Raw genomic sequence first — 16,867 nt, forward strand, 5'->3', positions numbered from 1 at the left:
CTTGAATTTTCTGTAAAAGTTTCAGGACAAGAGGGAGTCAGAGACTCAGAGAGTAAACTCTTGTTACACCTGATTAGCATTTTACAAACGGTCCTCCTAATGATCCCTTCAGGTATTGACTTCAGTCCATTTCATAAGAGTGAGTTTTACATCTTGTATCTTATAAACTGGGGCTACAGGGGTTACACAAGAGGCAAAAATCAATCTTCCAACCCAGGCCTCTTCAGAGCCCACGCGTGCACGCTCCATCCAGTCCATTCTTACCGCTCTATCCCCTAATTCCATTCAGCTGAGTTAAAAGCCACCGTATTTGTCAAGGAACCAAAGTTAATGAGTCTTTACGTCTTTTTAATATTCTGTTATCACCAAGGTTCTGATTCTAGAAAAACTACATTCCAACACGACAGGGTGACAATGGCGGCGAGAATGACCACATTCTACAGATAAAATATTCACTGCAAATATTTTTTAAAAATCTGTACCACTAAGCTGGAATTTTAAAATATCTATTTAGTATAACTTCCTATCATTTTTTGGTTTCTGCACAATTTCAGGGTTAGGGGAGGGTAGTATAAATTACCTAACAGACACCCACAAGTAACATTACCTGTTAAGGTTAAAACTTTAACTACCTTCCTGAGGTAGGCTGCTGGGGTCTCATTATAGCAGGTAATCTGACATTCCGCCATGCACAACACACTAAGTACTAGCATCTCCCAATTACACTGCAACATAAATCTCAAAGGACATTTGAAAAGTCTACACAGCTCCTGCACCCACTGCCGAAACACAAGCACCTCTAATGGAACGTGGCAGCTTTCTAAACTAAATATTCACACGCAGGGACAGGGATGCTCAGCTCTGGCCTTATCTCACACTGAAGAGTGGATGTTAATTAAAAGGCCACACTGACTCGGGAAATGACCGCCCAGACAACTTTGGACACTGTCTGCAATTTCCTTTCCCAGCTGTCCCAACTTCCAGGACTGCACAACTGAGAGGCAGAGCAGGGGGCCCCCGTGCCTCTGGACATAACGTTCCTGTCCGAAATGCTCCCCTTCTCTTCCGCCTCCCTGTCCCACCCTTCTTCACACCCCAAGACCAAAAAAATTCATATGAGGAGTCACATGCAATTTGAGGAGGCCTTATAGTCCCCCAGATAGAGTCCATCAGCTCCGCTCCCGCTGCACCTCTACTGCCCACTGGATAGGTACCGTTCTCCACTTTTCATGCCATAGTCCCTGCTCATGGGCCTGTGCACCCCACTAGGTTGTAAAGTCACTAAGAAAGGGACCATGTCTTAAAACCAGGCACAGGGCCTGATCAACAAAATCAAAACTCAAGGTGAATGGCATGCAAGTCCACCCTTCACATCTCTGAAGGACCACCGTCTATCAACAGCTTACAGAGGCCTTAATGGCAACTCCAGAGGCAACACAGATCGCTTCTGGTGGCGCAGATGCCAAGTAACTTCCCCCACTACACTCTGCCTTTGCCAGTTTCGATGTGCCTTAGGAGTTTTTGAGAAAGAGCACCTTTTTTTTTTTTTTTTTTTAAAGCTTTCACAATAGCAGAAGGTATCCAGGGTATATTTGTTCCTACCATAATCATTTGGCTATTTTTAGAACTGTTTTTACTTCAGCTAGCAAAACCTACACTTGATATAGGCTGTCATGGAGGGGGAAAAAAAAAAAAAACCTGTCATAAAAGTAGTAATGGCTTTGAAATAGCTCATCCAAGCCAACTTTATTCTCATCCCTCTTTACTTAAGAATCACCAATCCCTTCAAATATTGGCAGTTCCGTTTATTCAGATCTTCCAATATATAAAATTTGCTGACTTTTCCCCCCTTGAGTTGATATAGATACACAAAAACTGCAAAGCCTTTTTTTTTTTTCTTGGCTAGAAACAAAACTTCTCTGCCAGTGTAAAATACAGGGGCATTTTTAAATTACCATATGATTTAGATCCGAAGGCAAAAACAGTACAGTAGCAATTTAAAACCTTCCAGCCTGTGAAAGCTGACAATTAACTCAGTGAAATACGGTCCAAGCCCTCACGCCCCCCACCAACTCTTGTAGGCAGTGGTCTCAATTAACACCTACATGCCCTGCATTAGAAGGTTTACCATTTTATATTTTAGGTTAATTTATATATATCATGTAAACCTACACATGTACTACATTTAAATACTTGGCCCCAAATATTATTTTAAACTTAATTTTCCACAGAGCTAATAAAAAGAAGAAAAAACTTTGCTAAAATTCTTCATCATGCTTCAGTGTATATTAGCAAATGAGCAGTGTGTGACTGCCTTGCACACCCATGAGCCCACCACCTCCCCCTTTCTGATATCGCACACCACACAAGTATAATAAACCATGTGAATATTTCATACCGCTGTGAAATATGCTGGAGTATCAATTCAACATCTGCTGTCTTTAGGGTCCGGGAGTCCCGCAGAGACACTTTCAATTTGTAATTGAGTTCTATGCTGAATTAATCAGCAGTTTATCTTTTTTACTAAAATAATGTCTTCACCACTAACCCAGATTTACATTAACAATTTATGCCAAATTACCTGCCAAGGCAAAACTTACAAGATTCTACGCTACAATCCAGTAACACTCAGTCCTATATTTCATTGCTTGTATTTCTTTAACCTATATACAAGAAAAGTGGAAATCCATTGTTCCAAGAGCCTGCAAAACTCTAACCACAGATGACCTCGTAGATTTGTAACAGAGCCTCACTTTTGATGGTGAAATTCGTGCTGGTTTCCTCCTCTCCCCCTGAAAGCCACTGTTCAGTAAATGGTTATGACTCCAAATTTTTACCAAATAGAATTCTAAAATGAAATAAAGTCAGTGAATAACAAAAGAGTATCTTTTATTTCTTCTCCCAAGGAAAATCTTCCCATTCTAAATCTTGGCTTGGCTCAAGAAACAGAAACAAGACAACCAAGATAAAGGAAGGATTTTTAGTGCTTATTATGCACCTGAGACCCAAGTTAGCAAAGGCAATTCAATTTGAAGAGGGGTGAAGTCCTATTCTCTCTATGATATCACGACGCAAAATATTTTATTAGCAATATCTTCCTCTGAATTCCACCTGTACAGTTAAAAATCTCCAAACACTTACTGAATTCAACACTATCTCTGAATCTAGCTCTCACCTCTCTCTCTGAATCGTCTCTGGTCACAAGACCAGAAGTTTTTTGCTTGCTGGACTTTTGCCACAGGTGCCAGCAGACAACATACTTCATGAAATATTTCTCCTATATGGTGTATGTCCCCCTACATTTCAGTTCTAGGAAATATGTAAAGCAAAAGCATTTCGAATGGAACACCTGCTCCAAAGAAATGCATCATAAATAATTACCTATCAACTACAGAATAGAATAATCCCATCTTTTCAATCTACTTTGCCAATAGCTGCACAAGAAATTGCCACCACCATACACAACAGCCTCTCTCAGTACTGCCTCTGCATTACAGCACCAAACCTAACAGCTTGCAATCACTTGGAACCTGTAACTATCTGCTGATGACATACTGGTTACATAAGAATATGAAATTCAGTGTTTACACAGCAGGGCAGAAGACATGACAGAATTTTCAGAAATATTTTTGGGAGAAAAATCAACAACGTCAATAACAAAGCCAATATACCATTTGTTGATATCCTTTCATTACTCCTGTAAGAACTGGAAATAGAGACCTTCAAAATGTATATAGTCACTTTTCTAAGATTTGTTGATTCTTGAATTCCAGAAACCTGGCACCAAAAAGAATCCATTCCCAGCTTATGGAGATTTTTGGTAAACTATGCCTTTCCTTTTCTGTTTCCTTCCATCTAACCCATTTCCTGAAATTAAATGGGAATAAGTCACACTTTCTAAAATTTCCTTCAACCCTTCCCCAAACATCCCACTTTCAACTTCAACTTTTATTAAAGGCAGAATGTGATGGCAAGCATAGAAATGAGGACCAGCCACCACCATTAATTGAGGTTCTGGAGATAAAGAGATGAGGAAGACAATGACTTGACAGAAGAATACACATTCTGTGGCCATTTCTAAGTCCAAGAAGACTAACGAATCCTAGAGAATCAAGAAAGAAAGAAGCAATTACTTCTAAAATTCCAAACTCTGTGTGGTAGGAAGCCAAGTCCTGCTCTTGAAATCAGGTGAAAGACCAAATACAATTTCTGTCTGCTCTGTAAGATGCCACAAAATGCAAAAAGCAAGAAGACTGAAGAGCAGCCTTAACTCAAGAAGTCCCTTCTTACCTCTCCAAAGCTGGCCACCAGTGGGCTCCAATGCACAAGAACAAGCTCACTTCTTAAAAGGGGGACAACTCAAAATATCTGGTGCTGGTGGGAACCTTTCACCTTCAACAGTGTTTCTCATCATCATCTATTCTAAAGGCAGAATGGGTAATTTTCCAAATCACCCACTGAACCATAAATGCCAACTTCAATAACTGTTCATTTCTAAAATTAACTAGTTAGCACTATTAGAAATCACTACTTAGAATAATTCCATACAGGACCCCAGGGATTGCATCTTAGGGTTCGGACATCTCTAAAACCTAACGTTTTATGTTAAATAAAGCCAGAAAATTATTGGGGAAAACTGATACATCTTTTGATCCAATAATAAAGACAATTTATTACATCTAGTGCTTCAGGTCTTAAGGAAAGCCAATAAGCAGGAATTATGACCAAAATCAAATGACAGAAATAGCCTCAGGGAGAGCCTCTGAAAAGGCCCTTTCCATATTTAAACAAATGTACAATCACCAACCCAATTACGGCACAAATCCAGTGTACAAAGGAAGCACGTCAAATGTTTCAATTGTCTCATCTAAATATTTCCATAGCTGCACTAGTTCTTAGCAAAAAATCCATCAAAACCACAATAAGATACCAACTCACACACACCTACCACGATGACTACAATCCAAAGGATGATAAGTCTTGGTGAGGATGTATGGAAATCGAAACCTTCACACACTGCTAGTGGCACAGACGCTTTGGCAAACTCTGGCAGTTCCACAAAAGGTTAAACATAGAGTAACTATATGACCTGGCAATCTTGCTCCTAGAATTTCTCTTCCCAAGAGAAATCATAACATATGTCCATACAAAAACTTGTACACCAATGTTCATAGCAGCATTATAAATATAGTCATATAGTGAAAACAATCCAAATGTCCAACTAATGAATACATAAGTAAAATGTGGTATGTCCACACAACAGAATACTATTTGACCATCAAAAGAAATAAAATACTGATACATGCTACAACACGGGTGAAATACCACACGAAGTGAAAGAAGCTAGGCACAAAAGACCACACATTATATGATTACATTTATATGGAAAGTCCAGAATAGGCAAGTGTACAGAGACAGTGGATTAGTTATCGCCTAGGGCTGGGAGGGTTGGGGGGAAATGGGGAGTGATAGCAAATAAGAATGGAGTTATTATTTTTTTTAAGGTGATGAAAATGTCCTAAGATTGACTGTGGTAATAGCTGTACATCTCTGTGAATACACTAAAAACCACTGAACTATACACTTAAGAACAGGTGAATTGCATAGGTGTGAATTATCAATGAAGCTGTTATTACGTAGTAATAGAACTAGGTATCCCACACTTTTAGAATAGTAGACCTAAAAAAGTAGTCAAAACATCTGATTAGTTACAAGTCAATCAATAAACTCACACTTTAATATTAATTTCTTTAAAGCTAAGACACCAGCACAGTGGCTTCTGCCTGTAATTCCAGCTACTCAGGAGGCTGAGACAGGCAGATCACTGGAGGCCAGGAGTTCAAGACTAGCCTGGACAGCATAGTGAGACCATTTACCTAAAATTTTTTTAAAATTAGCTGAGTATGGCAGCACCCTCCTGTATTTCAGCTACTTGGGGAGGCTCAGGCAGAAGGATCCCTTGAACCCAGGCATTCAAGGCTGTAGTGAGCTATAAGTGTGCCACTGCACTCCAGCCTGAGCAACAGAGCAAGATCCCATCTCTAAAAAATAAAAATAAATAAATAAAAGCTAGAGATTGGCCAGGCACGGTGGCTCATGCCTGTAATCCCAGCACTTTTGGAGGCTGAGGTGGCAGATCACCTGAGGTCAGGAGTTCAAGACCAGCCTGGCCAATACGGCAAAACAGCATCTCTACTAAAAATACAAAAATCAGCCGGGCATGGTGGCGTACACCTGTAATCCCAGCGACTTAGGAGGCTGAGCCAGGAGAACCACTTGAACCCAGGAGGTGGAGGTTGCAGGCGACAGAGTGAGACTCCATCTCAAAAAAAAAAAAAAAAAAGCTAAGGCTCATAATAAACAAAAATACCAGCATAAATCTTTTTTTTTTCTTTCTTTCTTTGAGACAGGGTCTCGCTCTGTAGCCCCAGGCTGCAGTGCAATGGCACAACTCACCAGCCTTGACTGCCCTGGCTCAAGCGATCCTCTCTCGCCTCAGCCTCCTAAGTAGCTGAGACTACAGGGATATACCACCATATCTGACTAATTTTTTCTATTTTTTGTAGAGACAGGGTTTCATCATGTTGCCCAGGCTGGTCTCAAACTCCTGAACTCAAGCGATCCGCCCGTCTTGGCCTCCCAGAATGCTGGGATTACAGGCATGAGCCGTAGCGCCTGGCCTAGCATAAATCCTTAAAAGCATTTAATGAGAAAATAATTTTGGGTCTAAATACACATTTTTCCCCCCAAGACAAACGAGATACCGAAAAAGATGTAACAACCAAATATAACCTTAAAACCTAAAAATCGGAGAAGTGAGTCAAGTTCAGCTCATTAAACCGACACCTATTAAAGCACCATAAGAAAAACAGCCTGAAACACCATCAAAACAGATAGGAAAATCATTGTTTATAATAGTTATCGAAGGTCGGGGGTTTTTTTTGTTTAATTTTGCATTTACGTAAAACTCTGTGTTTGATGCCAACAGGGTTCAAGTTGCACAGGAAGGTGCTTCGGCTAAACACAGATAGTCTTCCTTGATCTCCATTGTCTGCTGTGTGGGTTCCGCCAGCAAACCTCCCAGCGAGTGGTCACCTTCCTATGGAGTCATTAAACCTCTGAATGTCAGCTGGTGGGATTAGCCAGCAGCTTCCACACCTGAGCCCCTGTGGCAGGGACAGAGGCATTTGGATCAAGATCACTAATGAATACAGAATTCATATGCCGCTTGTCAGGGCTCCTGAGCTCAGAGTCGCACAGATGCAACCTAAATAAGACGGAGGACAGAACAATCGTTGACGAAGATTAAAAAGTTTTGGCAGTTGGGAAAAAAAGAACACCTCATTATTCAAATATGATAGTCTTGCTTATTTTTTTTTTTATTTTTGTTCAAGTTATTCATGATTCGCCTCAAATGGACAAATGCCATTCACCAATATTTAAAGACTTCTTGGTCTCATTACTAAATTTGAAGAGGGCTGTGCTGTCTGTACATCAGCCAAACTGGGAAAACAGCTTTCCTGTAAAACAGCTCTCTTATAAATAATATTTGAAAATTTTAGGGGAATAAAACAATCACAGGCTATTTAGTGTAGAGAGCAGTTACAAAGTGAAAACAAAAATCTAGAATTAAAAGAAAAAAATGAACAGCCACATGATTTTATTATATTTACTAACATCTCTGTATCTCTGACTTCCTTAAACCTTTCTGTTTCTGGGTTCCCTCCAATCACAGAGCTTGCCAAAGAGGGTTACACACCTTGTCTGACACTTGTTTGGCTTTCTGCCGCCTTCACAAGACCTCATCAGATAAAAGGAACAGCCCAGGCAGCCCACACCTCTGCTCACCTGGAATAAGATGTCTTTCCCAGTCTTGTTAAAGAATTACAGGAACAATAAAATGTTAAAGAATTAAAGAAATAAGATGTCTTTCCCATTCTGTTGTGAAAAAATGACAAAGAGGCAGATACAGCACAGTGGCTGAACCCATCGGAGGGCTCTATCGTCAGGCTGACCAAGGTTCAGACTCTGACTCTTCCACTGAGTGTGTGACCTCTGGCCAGTTATTTGACCTCCCTACGGCCCAATTTGCTTCTCTACAAAATGAAGACAACAAAGTACTGAACTCAAGGAATTGCTGAAAAGTAAATGAAATAATATACCATTGTCTATGACCACCACCATATGCCTGTCTCCAATATTATGCTTTCAGATAAGGACTGTATCTATCTATATCACGCTATAAATGCACCAAGCCTGATGCCAGCACAAATAATCACATTAGTCGTTGCTATGCGATGTTTGTATCCTACTACTGAATAACTAAAAAAATAAAAGCAGCTGCCACATTTTAGAGCCAATTTTGTGTGAGCCACCATCTAAGGTGTTTTACAGGCCACATCTAATGCTCACAGCAACGTGCAGGCAGGCAGGTAGGTCTCTGTTCCGATTGTACAGACGCGGATGCCCCTCTTCCCAGAGTCCTGATGTGAGGACAGAGGAAACAGACCTGCAGCCCAATCCTCTAGCTCCTAAGCCCCACGCCCCTTTCCATGCGACCATATTGAACTCAGGCTATGTTCTCCTTTGGGATCATTCTATATGCCAAATTGCACAGATTTTTAAATCAAAATAATGTAGATCTCTCACACTATTGTCCATCTGCAAAGCACAAATGAACCTGCAACTCAGTGTCTTCCTAATACTGGACTTATTAAAAAAACACACACAGTTACTTCTAAGATTTGCTGTCAGAAAACCATACTGGTATCAACTCTCATTATTTAAAGTGGATCTATAGCTGCCTGCAATGACAGATTAATTCTGTTTCCTCAGTAGCTAGGTGTTTGGCATCACGTTTGTGAGGTAACCACAAGCCTTTAGGGCGAAAGCTGCTCACATCTTTAGCAATCTATAAGGGCTTCTCTAGAGGCCAACACTTGCCGAGTGATGAAATATGACTCCATAAATCAGACGGCTGAAGTAGCGCTTGTATACGTCACCATCTATCTTCATAGCTTCTCTCTGAAGGGTGTGGGATAGGAGCTTATCCCTCGGTATTGCAACCAGAGAAAGGACCATCACAGTTGGCATTGACTAAGCATGTGCTACTTAAAACTGAAGACACACTAAGACTAGGAAAAAAAAGATCCTGCTGGTGTTAGCACGCCTCAGGCAGTGGTAGAAGCTTCAGCAACTCATCTTCAAAAGGCAGAGAGCCAGAGCTCTAGAAACCTGCAAAAATTGGCTAAGCCTGCAGTCTTCATTTCTTTAAGTTGAGCATCTTCAAAGTCTAGAATTCTAACTGTAGGGCACAGCAGCTGCCACTGCAGATCTGATCCTCTCAGCTTTTGGCAGCTCTCAACTTGAGATTCTAGCAAAAGAATTTTTCAAGTTGCTATTATTGCCTGTCATGGATTTATAAATATTGTGCACTATCTGCTGTGGCATGGCTCTCATGGGACGCCAGAGCATGCCAAATGCATAACAGAATGAAAAACAGTTTCTATTCTTCAAATAAATGCTAATTTTTTTTAACTGTGCTCACACGATGTGTTTGGTGACCAACTTCAATAGTACAGAATATGTATCAGAGAAGGGGAAAAAAAGCTGATTGTCTTTTCCAGCAGCATTCAGCTGCTACTTTCATTAAGCTTGTTTAATTAGATTCCAGATGCTAATTTGCAAGTCGATACCAGAGGGTGCAGGACAGTTTGCCTTTGAATCATCTCCCTGTGATGTGAGGGTCCTGCCGCACACCACTACCCTTCAGCGGCCCTCGCACGATATTCTGACAATTAGTGCAAAGAGGGGGCAGTATTGATCTTGACACACTAAATATTAATCTTCTACCCATTTTAATGAATTGTAATCTCCAAGAGTTTAAATTTCTCAGTAGGCCAAATGAAAACATCCCTTCTTACAAAGAAATGGAATGGAAGGAAAATTCACCTACATTATCAGATTCATTTAATTCTCTCTCCCTTAAAACCAAATACATGTTTCATTTTAGAAATTTTCAAGATACATATCTGCCAAGCTAGCACCATATTTCCAGGTACCATGGTCAAACTCCTTATTCTTAACTGGAAAATGGACTGAAAATGCCCCAGCATGGTTATCACTAGTTTTCCTGTCCAGCTAAGCTAGCCTATGGGTAACAACCAGGACCAGGAGCTGAATTCTTACACCAGCCTTAACAATAGAGGAAAAAAAATCTGGGGGAACGCTCTGAGCAATTCATCATCACCAAAAAACCTCTCACCTAACTGACCCCTTGTCATCAGGTCAACTTTTTATCCACCCATTCAACACATACTGGCTGAATACCTACGATGCACCAGTCACCATACTAGGGCAAGGGAACAGAAACGACCAGGTGTACCCACAGTCCCTGCCCGAGAAGAATTCGGGCTCACAGCAAGGGAACAAACAAAAAAATGAAAATTAGAAGACCACTCGAGGTAGCGTTTAGGCCAAAACTGGGTGAGACTTTTTGAAGATTTTTAATGTGCCCTAAGCTCACAGGGTTAGTTGAAACTCAGGAACTGAGGACTTTTACTTGAGGCAAGTCACGGCTCAGATAACTTAAAACAGCAGAAGCCCATCTTGGGCATTTATGAATCCCAGCTGGGTTTCACTCTTCCGCTTTTTTGGCCTGTAATTTCCCAATGAGCATTTGCCCTTTGCCCCATCTTCATTTTCCCTGTGTCCTTAATGGGGTGCTTGCTTTGCTGATTCTGTGCCCCAATACTGCATGCTATTTGAGAAGTGTGCTGGTTATCATCCTCTGTTATCTTGAAAAGATAAGCACTTTCCGGATAAGAAGAAGAGAAAGTCCCTTCCATTTCCCAGGTGTTTTTGGTAACTCAGACTAAGCTCAGGGTTCTTCTACTGTCTCAAGGCAACACACACATACTGAACCTCAGGAGCTAAGAACAGAGATGATTTCATGGCCCCTGCCCTCAAGGAGCTCCCTCTCTCACTGGCATGGAGGAGATGCCTCAGAAAACAACAGGACAGATGTGTACAGTGCAGCACAGGGGCACAAATAAATGAAGCAGCAACTGAGGGTACTGCTGGCGGGCACCAGAGGTAAGGAGTCCACAGCCAGCCAGTGCACGCTATATTCAAAGAACAGTGAGCAGACAAGAATGACCAAAGGGAACCTATGTTCCCCCAAAGTTTAATCCCTGGGCTTACACGTGATGGTGATATATGAATCATTTTTATTTCTATTAATAGTATGTACCCACTTTCATGTGTCTTGAAGAAAAATACAGGCTGGCCATGGTGGTTCATCTGAACTCAGGAGTCTGAGACCACCCTGGGCAACACAGTGAGACCTCATCTCTACTAAAATTCAAAAAAATTAGCCAAGCGTTGTGGTACACAACTATAGTCCCAGCTACTTGGGAGGCAGAGGTGAGAAGATCACTTGAGGCTGGGAAGCTGAGAGTGCAGTGAGCCCTGGTCATGCCACTGCACTTCAGCCTGGGCAACAGAGCAAGATCCTGTCTCAAAAGAGAAAAAGAAAAGTAGAACCAGTACATCAAATCCAGGATTTCAAATATAAACTGTATTTAAAAATAAATTTAAGTTAAAAAGGTGAATCAAAGTGGTTGTGGGAAAGATGGAGAATGGAACTGACTGAAAAGGGGCCCTCAGGGTTAAAGAAATGTTCTCTGTCTTCATTTGAGCGCCAAAACCCACTGAACGATATACACTCAAGATCTGTGCACTTTACTCAACGCCTGTAATCCCAGCACTTTGGGAGGCTAAGGCGGGCGGATCGCGAGGTCAGGAGATCGAGACCATCCTGGCTAACAAAGTGAAACCCAGTCTCTACTAAAAAAAACAAAAAATTAGCTGGGCGTGGTGGCGGGCGCCTATAGTCCCAGCTACTGGGGAGGTTGAGGCAGGAGAATGGCATGAAGCCGGGAGGCAGAGCTTGCAGTGAGCCAAGATGGCGCCACTGCACTCCAGCCTGGGTGATAGAGTGAGACTCCGTCTCAAAAAAAAAAAGATCTGTGCGCTTTATTATATGTAAAATATACCTTAATTTATTAGAGTTAATTTAAATTTTCAAAAAAGTTAATAGAGCAGGTGGCACCTGGATATAGCAGAAACCTTAAATGTAATGTGTAAATGACAAGTTCAAAACGCAGTGATAGGCTGGCCCTGCCCAATAAATGTTCTAGTAGCTACAGTTTAAAAAGTAGAATTAGATGATATTTTATTAATATGTTTATTTGGCCAATATACTTAAAACAGTACCATTTAACATATAATCAGTATAAAAGTTATTGAGATGTTTTAAAAGCTTCCTGCATTAAGTCTCTGAAACCTGGTGTGTGTTTTCCACTTACAGACCCTCTCAATTGACATTTCAAATGCTCAATAACCACCTGAGGTTAGCACTGGACAGTGCAGCTAGAGATGACGAGAATGCAAGAAAGATTTTTAAGGGGGGAGGAACTTGTATTCCATAAATATTATAGTCCAAAGGCCCAGCACTATCCAAAGTACAGGTTTGTAGATCAGGAAACAGAAAGACTTTGGGCTTCCTCTATTTTGTAATTTGTTTTAACAATAAAGCCAAGAGTTTGTTTCATAAGTCTGGCCTAAAAATTACTGTTGGTTAAAAAATTTGTTATTACAACAGCCTAAAACTGCCCCTTTGCAACGCAATTCTCTGTGAGTGAGTGGCAGTTACTGTCCTGGCAACCCATTCTAGGTGTGAAAGGCAGCAGTGCTGTTCTCCTGGCTTTCTGTCTGAGACACATCCAGAAGCCTTTCCACACTGAAAGGAAACAGCAGGCTTAGTCACCCAATTCTGTGGTCTCTAATTAGGCAAGAAAAGTTATCCTGGGCTTCTGGACACAGAAAGTAAGTCTCCCTGGAAAGAAGGAAAAGTAAAAGTTTGGAAATTTTAAACCAAAATGTCTTTGTTATGAGTTCTATACAAACGCAGAACCAGAAATGACAGTTGCCTTGGCTGAATCTAAAATGGTGTCCTCTCAACTTTGCTAGGCAGTCTCGGCCTTCATTTAATATTCACCAAAAGCAAACAGTGTGGTCAGTTAGTGGCTTGGTCTTCGCAATAAATGTTTCCTACTAACTATTAACATCTCTTGAGATCTTTAAACAATTATCTGCTGACAGCTGTTATTCTATTATGTGCCTTCTGTTTACTTTCAAACTCAACCACTAAAGAAGAAGGTACCATCTTCACCTTAATAAAGTGATTTTCGGCCGGGCATGGTGGCTGACACCTGTAATTCCAGCACTTTGGGAGGCCAAGGTAGGCAGACTGCTTGAGCTCAGGAGTTCCAGACCCACCTGGGCAGCATGATGAAACCCAGTCTCTACAAGAATTGCTTGAACCCAGGAGGCAGAGGTTACAGTGAGCCGAGATCATGCCACTGCACTCCAGCCTGGGTGACAGAATGAGACTCTGTCTCTCCCTCTTTTTTTTTTTTTTGAGACAGAGTCTGGCTCTGTTACCCAGGTTGGAGTGCAGTGGTATGATCTCAGCTTTCTGCAACCTCCGCCTCCCAGGTTCAAGTGATTCTCCTTCCTCAGCCTCCCGAGTAACTGGGATTACAGGCGCCTGCTACCATGCCTGGCTAATTTTCATATTTTTAGTAGAGACAGGTTTCATCATGTTGGTCAGGCTGGTCTCGAACTCCTGACCTCAAGTGATCCCCCTACCTCGGCCTCTCAAAGTGTTGGGATTGCAGGCATGAGCTGCTGCGCCCAGCCGAGACTGTCTCAAATAAATAAAGTGATTTTCACTGATTGTCAGTGTGCATGTGGTTTCAATAACAAGTGAATAAAAATCAGTCACCTAAAACTGTCCATTTAAATAATCAATGTGAAATAAGAATATGGCCAACCTGTTTCAAGGTCTCACAGCTAATGCAGAACCAAGTGCTCCCAGTTATGGACGCAACTGATCTAAGAAACATTCTTCAGATTGATAGTATCAATTTTATTGAAGGGATGCTGACATTCCCCTTTACTTCCCAAAATCACATCAAATATTAAATTCACAGCCTTTGAACCATTTCAAATCCAAACTCTAAACAATGTAAAATTAAGTCACTTCTAATGTACCTCATACTCTCAACTTTTCCTGCAATTCTCATTTTTATTTAACATACACAAGTCCAATCAAAGCTTTCAGGAAGATGTGAAAAGATTAATGTGTTTTAAAGAAGGATTTGGCATTACTGAGGTGATTTTCTAAACAAAACTCCGAGTCTGCCTCCCTGTACCTCTGTGAATTCTAATGGATGTGTAGAACCTTAGGAACTCCTCTCCTGTAGTTACAAGACTGGGGAACTTTTTTCTTTTTTTTTTCAAGTGACCTAGTATTAATATATCCTATTTTTTCTCTATATTTAAGAAGGCCAAACAGAAAATAATGCTGATATGGGAACAACTGTTCACATTGAGAAATGAGAACAGAATCCTAATCTCATTTATAGTCTATACTTGGACTTGTTTACTATTCTTAATTGGAACAAGACACTATCATTTTTAGTATAAAACCCCTAAATTCTATACACTATGTTTTAATTCCTGCAGCTATCCGAGAAGGGAAGGAATCTAGCAGAGCGACCAAGTCACTTATTTGAGCTATCCCCATGTACCGAGGAGAGGTGTCGCAGTTTCCTGCAGAAAACCCCTGTCTGTCCTGGCTGATCAGTATCTTTAATCCTATTTTCTCTGGCTTTGACAGCACTTGGTCCGAACCTAAAGGGCAGAGAGAGCTTCAGAGTTCCAACGACACTTGGTGCTCCAATGACAATGAGATGACGGAAGAACAAAGTATTTTTAATATGCAGTCTTTTCCAAAGATGACTGGACATAAGGCACTGTCAAAAAGCAATTCCCAGAGACACCCTCTGGCCCCTAAACAATACTGCAAAGTCAGAAATGGCAGAAACCTATATACTAAGAAATAGGGTAAACCACTCATAAACTACCTATTAATTGTTAAAAAGAAGTTGATACTCCCCATCAAAAAATTAATAACCATCAAAAAAGCTTATGTGCCGAATGCTGGTTTAGCGGCAAGGATGTAGTGCCGTGGAGGAATAACGTGGTACCATGATGGATCCAGGCATATCCAACATTCCTGTGACAGTGACCATGGAAGAGCTGTGCATTTGTCCTGAAGATGTGGGGGGTGGGGGGTGGGGACAATCTATCATTAAAGTAGACTTAAGTGGAGTGTCATTCAGAAGATACCACCTTCCCCCACCACCAAAGAAAATACAATAAAAGAATCTCTCATACATGTATCTGAGACACCAGATCACTACACTCTGAGATGATTCCACCACATGCATGGTCTTGTCCCCATCTTCTGCCAGATGCAGAATCACCTATAGGGATTTTTAAAACTGCCTCCCTTTTCAGGTTATGTCTCTGTAACATGCAAAGACATACACCGTTTTTTCTATTCTTAGTAAGAACAGAAAAACCTGTCATTTTGAGATATCGTGACACAGAAAGCTTGGTGCACAAGAAAACATTCCACGTTGTCGCTGCCTTTACAGTCCAGAAGATTCCTAGACAGCCCAAAGCCCAGAGCAAAAAACTGGATAGCGCTGGTGCCTCAAGCCCAAGGAAGGGCACAGCTGGGCCACTACAAAAGGAAGCTGGTCTCTTCGGCAAAGAGACCATCTGTGCCAAAGAACATTCCAACTAACAACAGTGCCGTACAAGCTCGGGAGGAATCAGCAATCAATTTGTAAATGTTCAAGACAAAACCAGAAAAATCTCTGAAAGAGAATAAAACTGCAGGGACTTACATACCTCCATGTCTGGCCTAAACTTATCTTCAAATACAGCCATTGCTGCCAAGGAGCCAGAACCTGTAAGAAAAAGGTGCACTTTTAGCGTATTTTATGATATACCAGCTTCTCCATCTCAAGTTTACCTAGGGGCAACAAAAACAGCAAAACATGCCCAGTGTCTCATTCAAGTGCAGTGTAAATATTAATTCCACAGGGCCACATAAACCAGGTGAAAACAGTGCTCTTCAAAAGCCCGGAGTCACACTTACCACTATCTAAGGTAAATCTGCAACTGGTCCTACTTCCACCACTGACAGGTATAACTGTAAATTATTCACAATAAAATGCTGAAGCATGAAAATAAGGTTATGGAGAATTTGGATTTTTTTCAAACAGTGACTGCCACATAATTTCCCATGTTCTATGTTGTGAGTCTAGTGCTCCATATTGTGCCTTGGCAGGCTGCTGGGTATAGCGCTAAATACCAAGCCAGTTCGAAAGAAAAGATTGTTTTAATGAGCTGGCCCTGGTAGAGTCACCTTGACACGCAGGGAAGAAACTACCGCACCAGCAAATGGTAACAGAACTGCGAGCAGCAGCCACCAGGTTATTCCAGCTACAACTGTAAAACACTTTATTATGTGGCATTTATTTGGAGCTATTATTTTTAGTTTGTACTTTGAAGAGTAACAGCTGAATAGACAAAATGACAAAGAAACAAAAATTTATTATCACAATAGCAAATGGCTGAAAGGTTACGCTGCATAGACATTAACAGATAGCAAATTTATCCCTACAAAAGTAGGATGTAAAGGCATTACGAATAAGTGTGGGCTCCCTTTGAATGGACGCAAAAGGCAGCTCAGCACTCCTTGAAAATTTAAATTTGCTTTGTTCAAAAACCAGAGAATCCTTAGAAAATCATCATCTTGTCTTTACAGGTCCTGGCAATATTTCAGTATACTCCACTTTTGGAGAGAGGATAGAGTTGCCCACAATTTTTTACTCCAATTAGAAGATTTTTTTGGCATTTATTACTTTTTAACTTGTTTTGCATA

The 16,867-nt window shown here is 41.0% G+C and overlaps 1 protein-coding gene across 1 annotated transcript in view; it reads right to left on the reverse strand.

Annotated features, from left to right (window-relative positions):
- The window catches only part of PSMB7 (proteasome (prosome, macropain) subunit, beta type, 7), a 62,122-nt gene that overhangs the window by 15,091 nt on the left and 30,164 nt on the right, over positions 1-16,867 (reverse strand). Inside the window, exon 6 of the mRNA XM_011988668.1 lies at positions 15,829-15,887. Within this exon, the coding sequence (XP_011844058.1) occupies positions 15,829-15,887 (59 nt within the window). The remainder of the gene's footprint in view (positions 1-15,828; positions 15,888-16,867) is intronic.

Source organism: Mandrillus leucophaeus, unplaced genomic scaffold (genome assembly GCF_000951045.1).
Source record: "Mandrillus leucophaeus isolate KB7577 unplaced genomic scaffold, Mleu.le_1.0 Scaffold335, whole genome shotgun sequence".
Taxonomy (NCBI): Eukaryota; Metazoa; Chordata; class Mammalia; order Primates; family Cercopithecidae; genus Mandrillus; species Mandrillus leucophaeus.